Below are 22,026 nucleotides of genomic sequence, written 5' to 3' on the forward strand. Positions count from 1 at the left end.
CACTCAAGAAAGGACTGCAACTATTCCAGTGGTGAGATGTGAGCCACTTTCCGGAGTTTACACCCCAGCCAAAGGACAACTGAGCACAGCTGCAGTGATACAAGGAAGAGAAATTCATTATCCAGCAACAATTCATCCCCCAGCCTTTGAACGGGAGAGGGATGCTGGCTGCAGCCCCAGAACGCACCAAGCAGCACTGGCCACGGCTGGCAACGAGATCCCAACTCAACCAGATCTGCCGGAACTGAAAACCTTAGAGACTATTTCTGGTGCTTTAAGTGCATTAGAAAGAGCATTAAAAGTAAATTCAGCAATTGAGTATTGTGAGGCTCATGCATTGTGATGGTAAACTTGGATCATACATTATTTCCTGGACATGTGGCATGCCAGAGGATATGCCTGACAGAGGAACATGTTTCTAAAAGCCTCTGCTTACCTACTAAGAGGACAACCAGCTTGACACAGACAATTTGAGCTCTCCTGAGGGCCTGGAGTGTCAGCTACTCCTTTACAGCCCCATCCTGTACCTCCAGACAAACGCTTTCCTACCTGTCCATCACTGTCCTTGATAACCAGCAGCACAGGTGTGTCTAATCCTTGCATAGTTCGATACAGGGTCTTCAAGCTCATGCCATGCTTTGCAGTACTGTAGACAAGAGTCCATGGATAGCCGATGGTCCGTGGTGGAAGAGATTTTGTGAGCTGTTAAGATGGTAACAACAACCCTCTTCATACTGAAGTTTGTTACTATTTTAAAGAACATACTACATATAAAATGAAAACTATTATGTTCTTTTGAACTACCAAGACCAGTGCTGAAGATTCACATCTATATTTTCTATCACTGTGCTCTCCAGCAGGTTTCTTCTCCTAGCTCTAGCAGTGAGCTGCAAGAGAAGAATGATCTACCAGCTGAAGAACACATGTTTTGTAGGTCTCCAAAAGCTTTATTTAAAGAGAGTAAAACCACACAGTTGTTCTTGCATATGACATCCCAGTACTGGGGGATTAGATCACCTAAGTCAACAGGTAAGAAGCTGAAGGGTAAAGGATTCTTGCTCTCCTGTTCCTATGCTTTTGAACAACCAGCCTTGATCCAAAGCTTCAATAAACACATTTAATGTGGTGATCTAGACAGTAAGAATGGCAGTGAAAGCCAGGCTGTTTTCAAGGAAGAACTGAGGACAAACCCCCCAGACTGGCACTGTCATGGAGTATTTAAAGTTGTGGTAAGAAAACCCCCAGCATTTTAGATAAGAATTGTGTTGTGCTTATGCAATTAATACCACATAAAAAGTCTTCCTACTGGTGTTTCACTCTATGTTCTTAACATTTGTGACACATCAACACACAGTATTCAAAAATGACTAAGTTAATACCTTTTCAATTTGATCTGGCTGTAATAGTTCACTGGGATCACTAAGGTTTGGCCGGAATGCCTCAGGCTCCAGGTCTGGTTTGGTATTTGTTGCCTGTTTTGAACTGATGTCTTCTCTTGTTGTTATCTACAAAGAGAACATTAAGAAAATAAATATTCACAGTTCTTTCAGCAGGGAAGACAGACTGGAGGATTAGAAATCATGCAGTCACTGATTTAGTTACATGACTCCTTCAAAATCTGTTAGATTTGATCTGGCCAAGAACTCCACTGCTTCCAACAGCAAGTTGGCCCTCAACTATACACTAACAGTAACTTATACAGACACCTACCCATAAGAAAGCTGGTTTTGTCCTAAAAAAGTCCCCCCCCACAGCTGTACCTGCATTTTAATACTAACACAGCATTTACATTAAATGTAATTAAAAACCATGGGCAGAAAATGAACCTGGACATCAACATGACGTTCCTCAGTAGTCTGAACGCTTGTGGGAATCACAGAAGGAAGAGTTGAGAGAGTGAGGAAGGGAAAGCAGCAGTCATGCTGCACAGTGATGCTGGGGAGCCTGGCAAGGATGCACTAAGCATGCATTGTCATAGTTTAAATAACTGCTCCATACATCAAATTCCATTGAATTGGAGAACACCGTTTAGTGGAGGCAGCAGAAGGCCACAAACCTGCTTATCAGATACCATAGCACATGACAGCTTCTTATCCCATTGCACTTTCAAACTGAAGTGTCACATGGTGAGAACTGGACTAGCTAAGACCCAAATAGGTTTCCTTCTGTAAATTTTGCAGCAGTAATACCTAAAACCTGCTATGAAGGTAGTGAATTTGACAGGAGTAGGACAGAGTGAAGGAAAGTAGTAACTTAAGCCACTGCAATAAGACTTATCAAAACATTGAGAGATTTGATAAAGAACAAAAAAAAGTGTCTTGGCAGTGAGTGCATCTAAGTAATTTATCAGCCTGAAAGTCAGACTTCCAAATTATTGAAAGCCTTAATCTTGAGAATTTCAAGGGAACATTTGCCAAAGACATCTGACAACACCAGAATCATAACCAGTGCTTGCCACACACCTTTTACGCCAAGTGGTACAGGTTACTATGGCACTTCACATACCGCCAGGATAAAATCTGCCAAGCTTTTGTGAAGACAGCTTTCTTAGTTAAAAAAAAAAAGCCAAATCAAAGAGCACTCTAAAATACAGATAAGACTAAACAAATGCAGCCACCTGAGCCAAAAAAAATCAACAAATAAAAGGCATAGCCCTTTCCTCTCCCTCAACAGCTGTGAAAAAAGTTGCTATCACAAACTCATTCTTATAAAGTATCAATATATTTGCACAATAACTTAATGACAATATTAAGCCTCAAGGTGTGCTTAAAGAAAGCATTAAGCAAGCAAAAAGCTCAAGACTTTAATTTTCCAGTAGAGGGTACCAAGCATTCCCAATGTAAACTATGCACTGATTTCCATATTACAACAACAGCCGCCTCCATAGTGATCCAGAGCTTCGTGTACAAAGTATGGCCTACAGACTGCATTGTGAAGTGCTAGCCATGGTTGGTCATCTGACTCTTTTCCACCTCAAATGCCTTTCACCCCTTACATGTCACTGCTTCAGCTCTGCCGAAACGCAGCATGGTTCAGGCAAACTGCAGAACGCTTTCTGCCCTTCTGATTCTGGAATTCAGATTGAAGTGCGCCTTGGAAAGCAGGAATAGTTTGTGCTGAAGTGGTGCAGGGGGGCAGAGGTTGGTGGTTTGTTGCTTGGTTTTTAACTATTTTTATTTTTTGACAGCAGACTGACCTGTAGTCAGGATTCCAGGGGCTTCCAGGGTGAGTAACCACCACAAAGTCTACACCACAAAGACTGAAACAGCCTCAGAGCAGAGTTCACAGGCTCCTGCCCCTCGCATCACATTTCAGCCAGCCTGTACCTTGAGCTTGGGCATTACAAGTCAAAAGTATCTGCAAAGGGTTCTTGCATGTCCAAGGATTCTCCACCACCTGCCACTTTCAAGTGGGAATGAATGTTTTTCTGCTAAATTTCTGACTTCCCCATGGAACTGTGGCTTTTGGGTTCATGCTCATGACTGATTTACGTAACTTAAAACCATTTTAACAGAGCTAATTAGTGATTATTAAATAACAGAAACAAAAGAGTCAGGAAAATATTTTCTTATGTGCAATTAGATAATAGGTGACAAAAAGCAAGATCCAAGCCAAAAAACCAGAAGTGAAACTCCTTACAGTTTCAGCTCCCAATTCTTCTAAGGTGTTCTGATTTCCATCGTCCAAGCTCCACAGTGTAGCTAATATATAATTACCAAAGAACTAAGAAACACCTAAAGAGAATGCAAATGTAAGCTTCAGTCCCTGTCAATAAACCTTGACAAATCCAAACTGAAATAGTTCTGTCAGACTTGTGGGTTTGGAACAGAGAGTCCCATTACCAGGTCCATGTGCATTATCTTTGCTGTGTTGAACTTCCTCAGTTACCTGCTTAAGCAGTAGGGGAAAATACTTACCTGTTCCACAGAAGTTGTGAAGCTTCATACTTGCCAAGTATCGAGAGACTCTGGATGAGAGCTTCCTGCATGCAATTAACCAACCCATACAGCGAGGGTTTGGATTCTTCACTTGATTTGCATTCTCTTTAGGAAAGCTTCTATCTAACACAACACACCGGTCTAAAGTGGAAGTTAAAACACATCACTCCAAGTCAAGCAGTACTGAGAGTAAATGCTGGCATTCTGACAGAAAATTCCTGTTTGATAAAGTTGGAAGCAATCATTCCAGGATAAAATGACTGACTCCATCAGAGCATCGCACGGTTAAATACATCCAAAACATAGGAATTTTCTGCTGGATCCTTGTAGTGCTGTAGCCAAGACAAACCCACTGAGCGTGGGACTTGCCCTGATCAAAGACACTACAAAGAAAGATGGTTTAGTATCTTGAGATGGGGTTTAAACTACTGAAGAGGGCACCTGGAGACGTCTGCAGAGTGTGCGCAGTTCTTCGCTATTTAGAGCATCGATCCTGCGGTGATACTCAGCCACTGACACTACCTGAATATGGAGACAGGAAGACAATAATTCCACTGACAGTTGAAGAAAAGTAAAAAGGTAAGAAAGAAAAAGTGGAGGAGAGTAATGAAGGGGAAATGTGCAATGCTAAACAAACAAGAAGTGCCAAGAGATGTTTGTTTCTGCACAGACAATGCACATGTGGTGACTTCAGACATGAGGAGACACAGCAAAGTGACAAATAAACCACTAATGGCACCAGCAGTCAGGGAGAGCTCACTGCTTGAGGATGAATACAGAACTGATATAGGAGCGCATAGAGTTACCAGTATTGGGATGCTGAATTAGAAGTCAATCTGGGTAGTGTGCCTCAACCCAAACTCTTCAGCCCGAAGTCTTCTCAAACACTCTTTATGCTCAGATTAATAAATCCTGTGAACCTGGTTTGCTTTCCTGGATTAAGACTAGAAGCAAACCCCAGGCTTCTCAGTAGGTTGTGACTATCTGGCAGTGAAGTACAGTTACAGACAAGGTAGCAGAACTCGAGTTTAGGAACGCCCCAATACCACCTCACAGTATCTTTATCTTGGACTTTCTATTCGCCTCCAAAGCTTCAGGAGTTGCTCATCTGTCAACACATTCACTCCAAATGGCACCTGCGCTTTGGCAGGAGGTGTACAGCCAGAAAGCCTTTAGTCAGAAAGCTCTAACACATGCTGCTCTGCCGCAACAAGCTGGCTAAAGGACTACAACAGTCATTTTGATGTAACTACAGCAAACGACGTGATTTTGAGTGGCTCTCAAAATCATCATTTGTATGAAAGCATCTTAAAAGAGCTGGTGGAGAGATTAAATGGATGTCCCATGTAGTAAAGTGTATTAAAAACTTCTAGGGCCTACCACAGTGCAAAGGAGATAACCACAAGTCCAGCAGCTCCCCATCTACCTGCCCCTACTACAAGACGTTTGGCCAGATACTCGCCACTGTCCTGCGTACAGAGCCCACAGTCACGCATGACTGGCTCCTGAGCAGCGATGCTTCACTCTACCCCATGCAACTGCAAGGCAAGGAAAAAGGAACACTTGTGACATCCAGTTTGATTACTGAATACTCAGTAGTACTCAATTTCTTCCCACCATTTTTTACTGTTCTCTTAATAAACATCAAGAAAATTGCTGTAAATTGCATTGAGTTGTGCACAGAGAGTCAAACAGAGACATGCAAAGGTTTGTCTTCCACTCAAGCATACAAGTGATAATGTAGCTATCACTTTTATTAGCTATGATAATTCACTGCAGATCACAAACTTCACACCAGCACCTCCTGAATGTAATCCTAAAAAGCTACAATGTGAGGACCCTTCAGCTCTGTTGCTTCTAAGCTCAGTCTGTATCACACGACAGCAGTAGTTAACTTACAAGGGGCCACACAATGTGTGTTTACTTAAGGAGATTCTTACCAAAACATCCCCAAAACAACCAAACAAAACCCCCCAAACCCACCAACACAAAGCCCCATCATCTCAGAACCCCTGACACCATTATATATTTGCTGTTTCATGTACTGGAACATGGACAACTTTATAGGCAGTGTCACCTTGCCCTTGATCTGTCAAACGCACACTATCACCATCCTGCACCAGGGAACTAAGTAACAACCTTTTGAGAACGTTAGTGGTTGCAGGAATGCAGCCAGATGGGTTTTGAGTGTCTCCAGAGGAGGATACTCCACAACTTCTCTGGGCAGCCTGTTCCAGTGCTCTATTACCCTCACAGCAAAGAAGAGTCTCCTGTGTTGAGGCAGAATCTCCTATGTTCCAGCCTGTACCTTGTCCTACCACTGGGCACACCAAAAAGAGACTGGCACCTTCATCTTGACACCCACCCCCCTCAGACATTTATAGCCTTTGGGAAGATTCCCTCTCAGCCCTCTCCTCTCCAGACTAAACAGCCTCAGGGCTCTCAGTCTTCTGTCACAGGAGAGATGTCCAAGTCCCACAGCCATCCTCGTGGCTCTCCACTGGACTCTCCAGCAGATCCCTGTCTCTGTTGAACTGAGGAACCCAAAACTGGACACAGTATTGCAGGTGTGGCCTCACCAGGGCACCAACACAGCCAAGTTCTTACATTTAAGTCCTTAAGGCATAGAGGCTTTTCCAAATTGCCCCAAATTGTGGGGATCCAGGTATTGTGCCCAGGGTGCAAGCACAGGCCTGCCTACATGAGTTTGCTGTGCACTTTAATTACTGCACTCTCTCCTCTATATCAGCATCCAGTTTCCTGATACCCAAAGGTACTTTATGAAGAGCAGGAACCACTCCTTAAGGAACCTTTATTTTCTCTCTAGTTATTTTCTGCTTGAAAAAGACTACAAGAGAATGAAACAACTAAATCTCTTATGGTTAATCTGAGCACTGGTTAGTGTGCTTCAGGGCAAACAATGACTCTCCTTAGGGACATAGAACAGTCTATCACAGGGCAGTTCAAGTTCAAAACGGCATAGGATATATCCTTGGAGATCTAATGCTACCTGCTCTGTTTATGGAACTTTTCTGTCCTTCAACAATACACATGAGAACAGCGTCACCATTAGCCTGGATGTCCATGAAGGACAGTTTGCCATGCAGATGGTGACATATCAGTCCTTCCAGTCACATCAATCTGCTACACACAGCTGTGGGCATGCCAACTGCTCTCCCCAGTGAGGCATTGCTCTGCCAGTTCAACAAATCCATGTACACACCCCTAACCATCTTTGCTAACAGGATGCTGTAATTGCTGCCATCAAACCAAAAAGCTGCACTTGCCCTCCACCAGCAGCTGAAACTGTCACCTTAGGGAAAGGAAGGGTCTTATCAGAGCTGAACAGTGCTTCTGAAAGATAACCATGGAGAAAACCTAAGGGTCTAAGTGGCTCTCTTAACCATCAGGGTATAGACAACTTCTGTTTATCTGTGAATATGAAATAACCCCCAAATACCAGGGAAGAGAATGAAGGCTGAACATCTTTTACTCTGAGTTTTAATGCACCAGTGTAAAAAGCAGGTGAACTGCAAGCTTCATGGAAACGTCTCTCCACAGTCAAAAAGCATTTCAAGTTCTAGGACATTTAACTGGGAAAAAAGAAGAAAGGAATGCCAAATATAACTTTGCAAACGGCCTGATAAAAGTACTGCAAAGTACCAGTCCATCTCCAATTCACCAGTAAAGAGGGAAGGGGAAGAAAGGCTCAAATCCTTTCTAAAGGCTGTAAATATCTTCCACTGAAAGGACATGGTGAATTTTTGAGCTGAATGCAGTTATGTGTACTTTAGGAGAAAACACCAGCTTCATTTTTCAGACAAGTTTAGTTGTGTCCCAGGCTGCTACACACTGCTGGAGAAAGCAATACTGAAGAAGCAGTCTTATGCATCATAAATATTACTCAGGACACAGTGACGACATTAAATAATGCATTCAAACATGGGGTTTACTACATCAGGTACCACTTACAACATAACAGCCTGGAAAAACCACACCACAGCTAGAAGCAATTGAATCTGATTCGCTTTTAATTAGTGTGGCTGCAAAGTTAACCCTTTTCTGTCCTGTGGGGCTTTCAGCCAATTCAGCTCCCAGTCACTGCACTGTGGCAAGGAAGGGAAGGTACAAGAGGTAGCCATTTTAACCAGATGGACTGGAGAATCACAGCAGTCCCCCAAAACTGACTGCTTGCTTTTTCAGTACCTTTAAGTCTGTCAGTCTGGGAAATGTTCTGCAAACCAAGGTGTTTTCTAGAGCATGGACAAGTAGTTACCTGGCAGCAGCATTCTCTCAGAGCTGTACTGGCCCCACACTTTGCAGGATAGACTGTTTAAGTACCTGCCTCAACGTGCTCCAAGCCCAAAGCAACCCTACCGATTAGCAAGTACTGAAGATAAATGCAAACAGCTGCAATTACCAGAACTGATAACTGAACTTCAGAAGAAAGCAACCTAAGCCTGCAGCACACAGCGTTAACACCGAGTCTGGGAGCCTTTGTGACATGTTAGTTTGTCAAGATATGAGAAACTACTGATTTAAGAGATGTGGTAATGCCAGCAAAAGAACCAAGTTTAACACAGGGAAACATTAAACAAAGTCTAGGATGTTTGTGTAAAGACCTAGGAATAAGATTTGGGAAGACTACCTTGAGAAAGAGGCAGGCCAGGCAACTTGACTCATTTTGGCCGAAGGAGGGGGGGGAAGAGATGATCTATAGCAGTGTTACCAGCAATACCTAGTCCTCTTGCAAAACAATTTAAAGAACTTCCAGCACTAGCAACAGAGAAACCAAAGGTTCAGCTCTGCAGCCACACCTGGTGACTGAACCTTCAGCTGCAGTTCTGACAGTGCCATGCAGACATTCTCTCAGGTACAAGAAGTGCTGTCACTGCTTAGAAGTAGTACCTGAATCACAACCCAATATAGAAATGTTTGTCTCTTGTTGAATCAGAAAGAAGGATCAATTAAGGACCAACTTCAGATTGCAGAGACCATTACAAACATATAGGAAAAATTATACAAGCCTCTACAACTAATTTGTTTTCTTTTGACTTATAATCAACCTTCTCAAATGTTCACCTGCCACTACATATTGACTGCATTTGGAGTGAGGACTCCTATTTCACAATCATTAAAAACAAGCAATACAACACCTAATAACGAAGCAGAAGATCCAGTCAAGGTGCAATGCATCTACCCTGTATTTACATACAGTTCTGACACGCACAGGGATGAAGCACTGAATTCTCACCTTTCATGTGAGCCTTTATTATATCCCTTAAGTAGCGAAAGAGCTACAGCTTTTGGCTTACCAACTGCAGTTAACCAACACACCAAGAACCTCAGACGCTGTGCAAGTCCCAAACCGACCTGTTAGACCCGACAGCACTGTCATTTCCTTTGCACACGATCTTAAACCAGAGGGAAGTTTTCAGCTACGCTGCCCAACAGAGCTCTGCCAAGCATTCCTGCAAGCCTTGCCAAAGAAGGCAATCCACCTTTTGTTCTCCTGCATTGTCTGATGACTTTTGTCTAAAGTCCTTTGGCAGAAAGAATGGGTGCCTGCGTTTTTGACATTCTGGAAACTTACCTGCCATCTCTTGTGCTGCAGCACAATAGACACAATGAAGGTCACACGGATTTACTGAAAAAGTTGGAAGCCACCCCGACTGGCCTTCCGAAGGGGGAGCACAAGGCATTGGTTATTCACCGAAACACTCATCTCTTAACCCTGAGCAAGCTAGGAACCCGGAACGATGCTCAGCCCAAACGTACTCCATCATCACAAAAATACCAAAAGCCTTTCAGGTGAATAATCCAGGACAGCTCAGTCGCTTGAAGCAGACATTCTTGTCTGAATTTAGCACTCCCGTGGCTCTAGCAGTTATGTTAGTTCAGGTCAGATGGGGTTTCTTCCAAACTTTCAGAACCACTGATGAAACCCTTAGTTAGGAATCTGTGTTTCAAGTGTGCTACCAGACTCTGAAACGCTTTCCACCGTGTCTTGTGTGACACAGACTAAGTGGTACCAACATTCCTTCTCTCTTTTCAGCACATTAACTTTATGCTCATCCATTGACAGAAAAAACCCACACACTCACAGAAACCTTAGCTTCCAAGAACAGACCACGTCTTGTTAACATAGCAACATTTTCTGATCTGCCCTGTTGGATACATTAAGTAACCTGATCTGGTGTCTCGCACAGCTAAGAAGATTCTCCGAGTTTTCTTCAGTTCACCTGCACCTTAAGAGCTGGCAATTCTTGCAGTAGGCAGCACAGTTGGTCCTACAGGAAGTAATTCAAGTGAGGGATACTATTTAATTAGGTGGGCAAAAGACACCTAGACATACATTCAAGAACGCATTCTGGGTAAAATTCAGTTGCCTTTTACACTGCCACAGACTACCCTCGAATTACACTTGAGTTAATTTAGGAATTTTATCTCCATTCCAGATTACACTGCCACAGAAGAAAACTGAAAGACTACTACTTCACAAATACTTCGCTAGGAATCCACACTGCTGAAGCAGTGGCTGCCACATGACAATTGCATATTCTGCAAGTAGCTCAGCTACAAATAATAATAAAAACACGACCAAAGTCAGCTTAAAGCAAACCCCAGACATCTGTAGCTCTCAGGTGGCAAAAAGCCTGTTGCAGGCAGCATCCAAATGAAAAATACTTTCCAGATCTACCAGTTGGTAACAGCACAAATATATTATCAGGATGGCTTCCTCCCTATCCACACAACGTTATTGTTTGGCAAACCTCACTGAAAACCATTTCCTATACACACTCTACAAATGGATGCCTTTGTGGGGAAAACACCGCCATGGTTACTTCTGCAAGTCTCAAACTGTAAAAACAAGGGCACTGCCCCCCTCCCCCCTTATGAACGGGAGAGCAGGGCTGCAGCATACTCAACGGCTCAATTCAGAAGCACTATCAGCTCTTCACATGGCCGAATGCCTTCCGAGAAGGAATAAACAATGGCACCTCAGGGGATTTACACTAATTAAACGCCAATGCTACGAACAAAAACCAAACTACAGGTCATGGTACTTTGCTACAAACCACATTTTTGTCGACAAAAAGTTCTGGGGGGAGGGGGAGGCGGGGGAGGAACCACACCACAACTACTCAACCCAGAACTGCCGAGCCCCGTAATGCTGAGAGTATTCTCCCTTCTCTACTGCCAATGGAATACCAGCAATTAGCTTACACACCTCCAAGTACCGCGAATTTGCGCCTCAGCAGCCTGTTTACACACTGTACACTGGAACTTGCAGCACAACGTTACCCGACTGCAGAGAACAGAAACGAACACACCGCACTGAAAATTACCAGAGCGTATTTATGATTAACTGGCTGGTGCTTCCTTCCCTTCTTCCCATGCCACAGACGAGACATTTCCCTTCTAAAAATAAAATGAGCCTAAAAGAAGAAATAAAATAATAATTAAAAAACCAAATCAATGCTTGCCGGCTGTTAGGAAGCATTCTCTGTACCTGCTGGCAGCGGCAGGCGCAGGCAGAGCCCCGCGGCGCCCAGAGCAGAGGCTGCTGGAGGCACACATTTGACTGACACGGCAGGCAACAAATGAACCGGCGCGCAGGAGGGGGATGTATCGCAGTGATGACGATACAGAAGCACAAAGATTTCCTGCATTCAAGTGTGGTTGCAAAGCAGCACTTTGTCAAAAGGGCTGGAATATTTAAAGGTACAGAACAATTTAACTCCTCTTACCCAATGCTTCAGAATATGGACGAGAAATCCTTCAGAACTGCCAGCAATATTCTGTCCATTACCAAATTCCCGTGGCAACAAATTTGCACGCAGTTTTAAAGCAAGAGTTTACCTTGTGTTAACGGAGCGCTTTTATACACTGTTGTCATAGTGTGCAGAACTACTTAAAAGAGTGCTCAGTGAATTATTCTTTTGAAGAGTTTTGAAGCACTGAGGAACTGTTAACCTCTCAGGATTTTCAGTTCTGTAAGCTGCAAGAATCGAACGAGTCCTTTTTGCTGTAACCTGAACTTGCTCGATGGCTTAAATGCTAATGCCAGCAAAGTAGTATTGTGGAAATTCCTTTTTCCCCCCTTAAAGGAAGGATGTTTATTTAAACAGGTGTGTACAACAGCAGGATGTGCAGCAAATCTTTGAGAACTTCCGTGTAGTAGCACTTGGGAGGCATTTTCCCCCTTCCCTGTCCTTGAGAAAGACACCCAGTGCTCTGAGAGCTGGGTGAACGTATTCAACAGGCCAGGGCAGCTGCAGGCAGCATCACAGTAACATTAAAACCTGTTCACCCATGCTCTTGCACTGTGATCTCGGAGCACCAGTGCCAGAACTTGCACTTAGCAGCACTGCAGACTGCCCACTGGAACATCCCAACCTGCAATTCCTATCTAAACCAAGGTAATTCAAATGGATGAGTTTCACTGTAAAGGAAAGCACTTCTTCTCAGGAGCTGGTAACTCTAAAAACCAATTTGTTTCAACTTATGACAATTATTAAGGTTGGAGGAACGTTTTTATCACCGGGATAGTGAAAGCCTCAAATACATAATAATACACTAGCAACACAGCAACAAAGATTTGATTTGTTTCACACAACAAACCACATGCTCGCTTAGAAAGGGGGAAAAAAGTGAGCTGATAGTAAGGTAAAACAAGAACACCAAGGGAAAAAAAATGGGTAAACTTAACACTGAGACAACTACCAATAGATATAAAAAAATAAATTAAAAAGAAAGAATAATTAAAACAAAAATACAACAAGCTGCTGTGTTCCCCCCCTGCCAAAGTCTGACAAAGGAATGGAGAACATGCTGCAAAAACATTTCAAACTGTCTCTGGACATGCAAAGTCTAAGCTAAAAACAAAGGCCAGCCACACAGCCAGCTTCCCCATGGCCTGTTCTCAGAGTCTTCCTCCCCTGTGTTTTCCCCTCACAGGAACAACAAATTCCTCCCCAACAGCAACCAGCCCCCTGTTTGTACAAAACCGGGCCAGGAAGAATGAGCCACTGCAGGATTTTGCTTTTATATTCTAGAACACAAAGTCTTTAACAATTCAAAAGACTTACTTGGGAGTTTTTCGCTTAAACAAACCTGCTGCTCCCAGAGCTTCTCAAAACGATTTGTAAAACTTGCTCACAGGAGAAGAGAGCAATCAACTTCTTCCTTAGATCTGACAACCCTGTTGCACTGCTTAATGACAGCTCTGAAGTTTAATAAGCGCACTAGTAACGATCAGACCTCCTGCAGGTCTGTTCTGAAGCGCAGACTTCCAGCAGCAGCAGCCTCCACCAGCGGGTAGCTGCCTGCAGCTGGGAGCTGGAAGAGGAGAGTGGTAGAAGGAGAGTCACAAGAGCCTGAAGATCATCATGGAACAATGCAGTTGAGAAAGCAGCAAAAGCTTCCTCTCCTGACTGACCTCCACCAGTCCTTTAATAGTCTTGTTTCGTAACTGGTGAAAGATACATTCCTATTAGCAAAAAAGACAACACAGGAAGCCTGACCCCAGGAGCATCCCTTAATTAAAGGTAAATAAAATAGGCTGCTCTTTTATTCTTCAATGCATTTCTGGGCTATACTGATCTGTTCACTTGAATCAGAACCTCCTTTCTTGGTGCAAATTAATACATGCCTTGCCTTAAACGCTCTTAATTAAAGAGCACCAAAGGGAGTATCAGCTCAGTCCTGACAGAGGTGCAGAACTGCAGCACTTAGGAGCATCGCCTGTTTACTACCCAGGCAACAGAGCGAAACAGAATGTATCTCACTGCAAGGAACCATAATCTTATTTGTATTGTTGGCTTGGAACAAATCAAATCTCCGTGCAATGGATGCTTAAGGCAGAAGCAGACATTTATTTCTGTAGCTGTTACTCATGATGTTGTTTCCTCCAAACTGATCTATCAAAACAAACTGAAGCAGCAGCAGAGAAACAGGACAGTGCCAGGCCAGGTACCATTTATGAAACGTCTGATTTCCACTCCATATCATTCATCTGTTCTACACAGCACTGCCATACAGATTTAAAGTTGTCAGCTGACAAGATCTTGTTACACTGAAACAGGATAGTGAGCACAGGAACTCCCTGAACTTGAGTAGGAAGACTGGATGCTGGGTGTGAAAGAGCAACTTTGCAGTTTGATTGGATGGCATTATTCTGTCTCAACCCAGGGACTAACACCATGCAACAGAAAAATGGTGATGCTCAATTCTGCAATCCCTGTATGTGCTATGTATGCTTTTGGATTGAGATGATGTTAGTAAAGAGTGATTTATTTCCCCTGCTCCTTCCCTCTTCAGGGAGAGAAGTTATTCCGGAGAGATACTGGGGGCAGGGGTGTAAGTACTCAGCTTTTTAGAGCTTGCTGTTGACTCCACATGAAGCAGTCATGCAGGTGACCAGGTTTTGTGATGGAAACGCACAGCCGTGTAGCACTGAAGATGAGCATCCCTAAGCATCACCTGAGAAGATGAGGTATGAAGTGTGTGTAAGATTATTCTCATCATTTAATACTCCAATTTCAGCAGCAGTCCTGAAAACTGAGAAACAAATCACACAAGAACCAGACTGTGTAACTTGTATGCCTCAGTGCAATCCATGAAGTAATTTGCATCTCTCACTGACAAGAAGAAAGGTTGTTTTTACACGGTGCTGTTGATTTGCCTGGGCACAAATTACCAAGCAATGACATTAGCTTCACTTTCAGTAGCTGATCCCCTTGCTAGATCGTATTTTTAGAGAGATGAGATTGCTATTTAATTACATCTTACAGGTGTGCTCTGCAGTTTAGGATAAAAAAATCCCTGTCTCCAAAGAGCTGAAAAGCAAAACTGAAAGCTGCCTCAAGTAGTGTTTATTTTGAAACAGTGAGGTTTCACCACACAGCAGTATTGTGTGGCAGTGTAATTACAAACTGGCATAGCTTTCAACAGCATTTTACAGCTCTGAGATATGCAACCTGTATGTTTACTTATTAGAGTATAGTTTTAGGATATAAGTTGCCAAGAACTTAAAAAAATAGGAAGACCCCTCTAAATTAGATGCTCAGTCCACCTAAATTGTTGTCTTTGGAAGGAATCCTACTAGGTGAAAGAAAGGCAGTTAAAAATCAACATTAAAATCAGGTACCAGCTCCTATGCAGAGCTAATATTTTGTCTAGAAGCACTGGACCTTTGTAGAAGTTGTTGCAGGTGAAGCTGAGATTACAGTTAACTGAGGTCTGTTTCCCTCTCCCTTCACTGACAGTACAGAAGCCACCTCCTGCTGTATTCAGCACAACATGGACTGGCACAGCTTCATAGCTGGCTGATCATGTTTGCATAGAGAGGAAGTCTACTTGGAGAAGTCATTCTCTGTTCCCTTTCATCAGCTATGGGAATATACAAATAAAAAGAAAGAAAGAAGGAGACAGCATTCTTCTTTCACAGAGTGTCCCTCAGGATTTCAAAAGGCACACTTAAAGAGTCTTAAAACCTCAAGGCTTTTAGCTGAACAATCCTACTTCCAACTCTCAGCAGAGCCACTGCTTCTGTTCTCACTGAAGATACACGAAATAGCCATTAGAATAGAATAAACCAGGTTGGAAGAGACCTTCAAGATCATCATGTCCAACCTGTCATCCAACACCACCTCATCAACTAAACCATGCAACCAAGCATCCTGTCAAGCCTCGCCCTGAACACCCCCAGCAACGGCGACCCCACCACCTCCTTGGGCAGCCCATTCCAGTGGGCAATCACTCCCTCTGTGTAAAACTTCCTCCTAACCTCCAGCCTAAACCTCCCCTGGTGCAGCCTAAGACTGTGTCCTCTTGTTCTGGTACTGGTTGCCTGGGAGAAGAGACCAACCTCTCCCTCACTACAACCCCCTTCAGGTAGTCGTAGAGAGCAGTAAGGTCATCCCTGAGTCTCCTCCTCTCAATTCCAGTCACGATTCCAAACACAGGGCAGCTCCAAGCAGTGAAAATGCCAAAGTTCTCACTTATAAGTTACAAATAAATTAGAGAAATTAAGAAGGACAAAGCAAAACTACCCCTTCCAGGAAGTGGAGAGTACACTATTTTCTTCATTTCAAAAGGAAGGACCAAGGTTACCAGTCTCTACAAAAGGCATTGCATGAGGCTAATGGGCACCAGAATCCTTCTTCAAGCACAACAAACGGGCAGAAATATTTCTAGTACTGCACATGACTCTTGCAGCTCAAGAGACTCATCTCCAGTGCAAGGGCAAAGCCTACTACACACGCTTCTTAATGGACAGCAACGCAGATAGTGACACATCCAATTTCTTAACAGATGATGTAAGAAACAACCAACCACCTAGCTTGACACAAATACAATGTCATAAGGAGGCCACTTTTCAGGAACCATTGGAAAAGTATTTTGAGGACTGCTGTCTTCACTCACTGTGCACAAGTGTCATTCAAGAAGCCTACAACTTCCAGGCTTCCTCTCTCTCAGCTAACCCAGTATCATCCAGCCTGTCACACAGCATTAGGATTATTCCACACACACCAAGCAGCTGTTTCATTAGCATCTGACTAAGGAAGTGTGGAGTGCAAGTTTATAGAAAAAGCAAGGTTAGGAATACAAAAATGCAAAGACAGCAGATACAGAAACTGAGATGTCTGTTTTACTGCAGAAATGTTGTAGCCCAGATCCAATAATGAACTCCAGCATCCTATGTCCAATGCTCCAAATCTGAAACACCTTCTTTATGTGAACAGGAGATCATCACCATCTGCGACATTCATGTTTCTACAAATACAGAGAAATAGATTCTCAGGACACTCCAGAAGTTAGTTTTCTTCATGTTGAAGCACTGAGTATCTAACTGAAATATCATTTCAAGAAGGCAGGATTTGATCTGCAACGACCAGCTTGATCTAGCCAGCGTTCCCAAATTCGGTTGGCCAGTGAGTTACTACAGGTGTGAGGTACTGCTTTCCAGAGGTGTTGCACCTGTGTTTGCTACAGAAATGGCATATGCAGACCCAAAAGGTAAGGATTATGAAATGCAAGTCCAGAATGTAACCCAGTGAATCTGGGAAACGTTGGGGCAATCAGCTCAGGCTTCATTTTGGAATTAACTTCTAGACAGCTTTAAATGAAATCATCATCCTGAGCAAGCAACAAGCTAATGGAAACAATACAAGAGATGAGACCATTCTGCAGGTCCTGAGACAAGACATTTCCTGTTTTCAAGTATCTTGAGGACAAGTCTGTAGGTTTACGTGGACCTGAAGCATGACTCAGACCAGAAGAGCAGCAATAAATAAGACCAAATGATTGGGGTGGGGAAGAGTCAACACTTAAAATAATTAAGAATTACACCAGTACACAGCAACTCTTCTGTTTCCTTAGCAGATTTCAGGTTAAAAAAAAGAACTGGTGTCCTTACCCAATTTGTTTTCAGGTGCCCAAGATGATTTATTGTTTTTCTTAACCACTTGGGAAACATTTGAGAGAGCTCTGAGCCAGCTATTAAAAGGCAGCCTGGCTCAATGCAGCAGGCTTGGACTAGATGACATTTAAAGGTTCCTTCCAACCCCAAAACATTCTAGGATTCTGTGGTTTAGCTGTGGCCACACTCAGTAATTGCATTTTCTTTTGCCTCAATACTCTCTGATGATCAGAGACTTTAAATTCTGTGCTTCCCATGCTGCATGATAACAACACTTAACACCAACTGCTACTTGTTTTGTATGCTACTATCGTTGCTTTTGCTTGTTCCTTCTTCCCATGGTTTCTTTCCCAATAAAACACAAAAAGCACAGTACCACCTTATCTCTTTGACAAAAAGCTACAGCTGAATGTGTTAACATTTAACTATCAAAGATGTCTCAGAGCACCCCACCTGGGTTACCCATTAATCCTCTTCCCCATTTCTCCAGCTTGAAGATAAAGCAAGCTACTCACTGCCTTCTACTTCCAGCTAAACCAACAGCACTTCCTATGGCATTTGCACATCAACGTTTTGCTCTCTCTTTCCCTTCCACCCTGAGTTTTTCCACTGCTGTGCTCTGAGAAGACTGCTTTTCATCCCAATACCCACAAAAAGGTTCCAACAATTCTGCTCACCTGCTATTTAAGATCAAGAGCTGCCAGCAAAAGCTTGTTGTGTCAAAGGAAGGGAATATATTGACTGAAAATGACAACTGGAGCTCAATGGGAATAATGGGTATGACAACAGCTACAGTTCCCTACATGCACTGATACTTTCCAGCACATATGTTAAAAGCCACTAAAATGCAATTGTATGTGATGACAGGTTGAACCATCTGGTACTGTCAGACATTTCTGATCAAAAAGTTAGTTTTTCACAGCTTTGTGCTAGGAGTCAGTCATAAGAAGTTACATTACCCAAGTTAAAATGCACAGAAGACCACATTAGCATATTGCTTTTACTTGCATAACATGGGGAAAAAAAGCTTTCCACCTCACTGATGCACACTAACTTCTCTATCCAGAAAATTACTACTTGATACTCTTTAGAGACCCAAACTGACAATGCTCACATAACACCTATGCAAATAACTATGTTTTTTGAAGTGTCTGCCACGTTTTTTTCCAGAGGAGACCGAAACAAAGGCTTAAGGCCTGAATCTCCTTCTGTAGTAACTAACTCACAGATTTTAATACATGTAAGAAAAGGACTGCAAGGACTGTTTCCAATATCTTCAGAAATAACTCCCAAAAACTTACACCACTCAGTCCTGAAGGAAAATGCACACCATTTTCTGTGGAAATTTTGTCATTAAGGTGCAAAGCAACTGAAGAATTCATTGAAAGAGAGATGTGTTGTGCCTTGAACCACAACACTGAACACTTGCCTCTCGTCCCTGTACTCCAAAAGGCCAAGTTGTAAACCACCAAATACTTATAAAGGCTTTGATCAAAAGTCAACACCAAAATCCATTGCTGGTGAAAATACTTGAGCAACATACATACTGAAAGGATGAAGATTCAAGAGATGCCTTTGTGACTCATTTCAATGTCTCAAAGCAAAAATGCTCCATGCAAAGTCACTATGCTGCAGAAAGAGTTTTGTAGCCATGGCCCAGCACTTCAGCAAAGCAAACAAGAAGTCTGAAGTCAGAGTTCTGCTATCTGGAGCTAAGAGGAAAACTATCACCCACAGTTAAGATTATTGCAGGTTTAAAAAATTTCTCCCACACTTGATATTAAAGAAGCCTATACTTGAGTGGTACTTTTTTTCCAACTTGCTCTGTTGCATGATGGGGCAAGAGTGGGAGACAAAAAGGGAACAAAAGAGTCTTTAAAGTCAAGAGATTGCTACCCCTGTCCTGAGACCCAAGTTAAACAGAGCTGATGGGATACTTCAATATATGTGACAAGAATCATCAGACTTTTGACTGACATTTGAATGCACAGGACTACAAGTGCTTCAGCTGTATGCACACTACAAAACAAACCCATGTAAACATGTAAAGATGTGTCCATAGAAACACAGTGGACACAGATTCACATGGAAGAAATGTACTGGTTATCACAAAGCAAAGATAGTTACAGCGTAGTACTAAAACCCATGCAAGAGCATCTCAATGTATGGAGAAGCTGGTTACTGTAAAAAACATGTCTGTAATAGCTTAATTATGCTTCTTTGTTGTCTCATCCTTTTGAGACATAGCAGTAAGCATCTGACAATCTGGACACAGGAATAATAAATACAGGAAACTTGTCAGTTTACCTGACTGAAAACTAAGTCTGCTTCATCCAAGTTACATCATCTTTGCTGTACTCACATTCCTGTCAGCTCTTGAGGTTTCAGTTAAAATTTGCTCCATACAAGAATGACTTGTAATTGTGGAATGTTGCCCTGATGCCAGAGCAAAGCATTAGGATGGCAGAAATTAAACAGTTATGATCATAATAAGCAGACTAATAAATTACATTCTTTTTTGAATTGCAAAGTATTTAACTCTATTTTAGCTATCAAATTAAATCCTGCAGAGGCAATAAGATACTGTTCTTCCTTACCTCCCACTCTTTAGCAGCATCTTCAGCAGTATCAGTAGTAGATTCTTCGCTAGTTTCAGGCTCTTCCTTCTTTTTTACCACTATAAATCCAGGCTCCCGAAGAGACTCCCCAGTATCCTCTGCATATATCTCTGGACTCCACTGGATAAAGAAGACATACAAGTGATCTGTCCTAGAAGTCAAGCAATGATACAGAAAAGAAGCATAAGGTAAGTTTGTGATCTCTGGGGTCATGTCTAACAGTTATGAAGTATTTAAGGTTCAAATGACAACGTTCACTATTTCATGTTTTACTGATACTAGTGATGCATCTCAAAACAAGAAGATAGCTTTCCCTCCCCCCCCCCTTTTAATTACATGAAGCCAGCACTGGTGGAAAGCAGGTAACTCCTTGGTAATTGACTAGCTGTGTTTTCATACACAAATGTACTCCTTCAGCTACTTCTGTCCTGTGGGAAACTTGCAACTGAAGTAACTTCCAAAACACAACACTAAGATTTCTTTGTTTGTTTTAAGAACACAAACAAACCTGGAATTAAAATGTGCCTGTGTGTCTTATTTCCCTGCCCCTGAAGAATAGCTGGGCACTCCCAAGTCATGCAACCAGAATTATACAGACTGTGAGAAGTGCTACAGATGGGAGGAAATAATGCTCAGAGTGTGCATATAGAGAGCTAGATCATAAAATATGGACTACTGTAACTGCAATACCTCCAGAAGTATCAAGAGTCAAAGTTGTCTCCTTTTATCTGCCACAAATGGTACAGTTTCCAGTCTAGAAGAACAAAATGCCCAAATTCCCAGAAGAAAGCTATTTACAACCCTAACAGATGTCAGCTTAGACTGTTTCAGCATTTGCTGTAGGTGGACAGATGAAGTGCTTAGGAAAAGGACATGCAATGAATCTGCTAGAACCTCATCATGGAAGAGACAGCTTCAGAGCTAGAGCTCTATGGCTCTGGTTACCAAGAGCTTGAATATTCCTTATGTCCCTCTTCAGGGGGACACTTGCTACAGTGAATCTGCATACTGGATCAGAACAATATTTGGATTTTTCCCCCCTCTACTTAGTAAATCCCTGCAAAACTGAATGGTGGAAGAACAGCAAAAGATACAGAGCACTGTAGTCTCTCAAAATGCCTTTAGAGTAACCCTTCACAGATGAAGTAACTTCCAAGGAGATTAGTTATGAACTGCATATTAAGAACTACTTCTGAAATAGGTGATCAATTCTGCTTTGTGCTGAAGGACTTGGCCTGCTACATCAACCAAATGAACTAAAGTGACAGTAAACATTTTGATCAGCTGACTTAGGCATTGCTGCCATATCCTTGCCACATCTGCCTGTTTTTAAATGAAGTGTGATACCAACAGAAGAAAAGTTGAGTTGACTATAACCACAAGAGGTCACCTGGACCAGACAGAATTAGCTGTACTGGAATCAGTGTGAAAGATTTTGCTCAAGAAATTACATGATCTCCACCACTTAGAGGTCATGGGGGTTAGCAATGTGCTAGCACAGACTCAAGTCTCCCTGTTCAAAAACTCAAATTTTGTGTCTATTACACACCTCCATTCACAGTGGACATGGAAAAAAGGCTGCTGCTTTCCTTGGTGCAGACAGCTGTTAAGTATGAAGTGATTTTATGCTTGTAATCCACTTTTTCTCCTTTAGATTAAAGAACCCCACTTACTTCTAATTTTCCTTTATATATTACACTTTTTCTAGGCATTAATTAGTCTTGTTGCTTTCCTCTGGACTCTCGACAATTGATCCATATCTGTCCTCAACTGCAGTGCCCCAACTGGATATTCTATGCCATTCAGCTCAAAAGAAAAGATGGAAAAGCGACTTGATCATTGTGTGTAGGTATTTTATACAAGACGACAGCTGAAAAGTTTGTTAATTCTTTGTACCCCCTTCCCCACTTCTGACAAGGATGTAATAACCTGCAATACCCCCAAAAAATCACATTCAACTTGAAAATAAGCCACAGTTCCCCAGCAGTAAAGATCATTTAAGAATGCAAGACTTCACACCAGTGAGCGAGCATGAACATCTCAT

The 22,026-nt window shown here is 42.5% G+C and overlaps 1 protein-coding gene across 7 annotated transcripts in view; it reads right to left on the reverse strand.

Annotated features, from left to right (window-relative positions):
- The window catches only part of OXR1 (oxidation resistance 1), a 203,632-nt gene that overhangs the window by 4,802 nt on the left and 176,804 nt on the right, over positions 1-22,026 (reverse strand). For 5 of the 7 annotated variants that reach the window (XM_054167480.1, XM_054167478.1, XM_054167476.1 and 2 more), the window contains 4 exons: positions 19,962-20,133; positions 4,380-4,460; positions 1,380-1,505; positions 550-702 (listed from right to left, as the gene is read on the reverse strand). In XM_054167480.1, coding sequence (XP_054023455.1) covers positions 550-702; positions 1,380-1,505; positions 4,380-4,460; positions 19,962-20,133 — 532 coding nt within the window. The remainder of the gene's footprint in view (positions 1-549; positions 703-1,379; positions 1,506-4,379; positions 4,461-19,961; positions 20,134-22,026) is intronic. The other 2 variants (XM_054167481.1, XM_054167477.1) reach the window with 1 other exon arrangement.

This window comes from Dryobates pubescens, chromosome 14, assembly GCF_014839835.1.
Source record: "Dryobates pubescens isolate bDryPub1 chromosome 14, bDryPub1.pri, whole genome shotgun sequence".
Classification (NCBI taxonomy): domain Eukaryota; kingdom Metazoa; phylum Chordata; class Aves; order Piciformes; family Picidae; genus Dryobates; species Dryobates pubescens.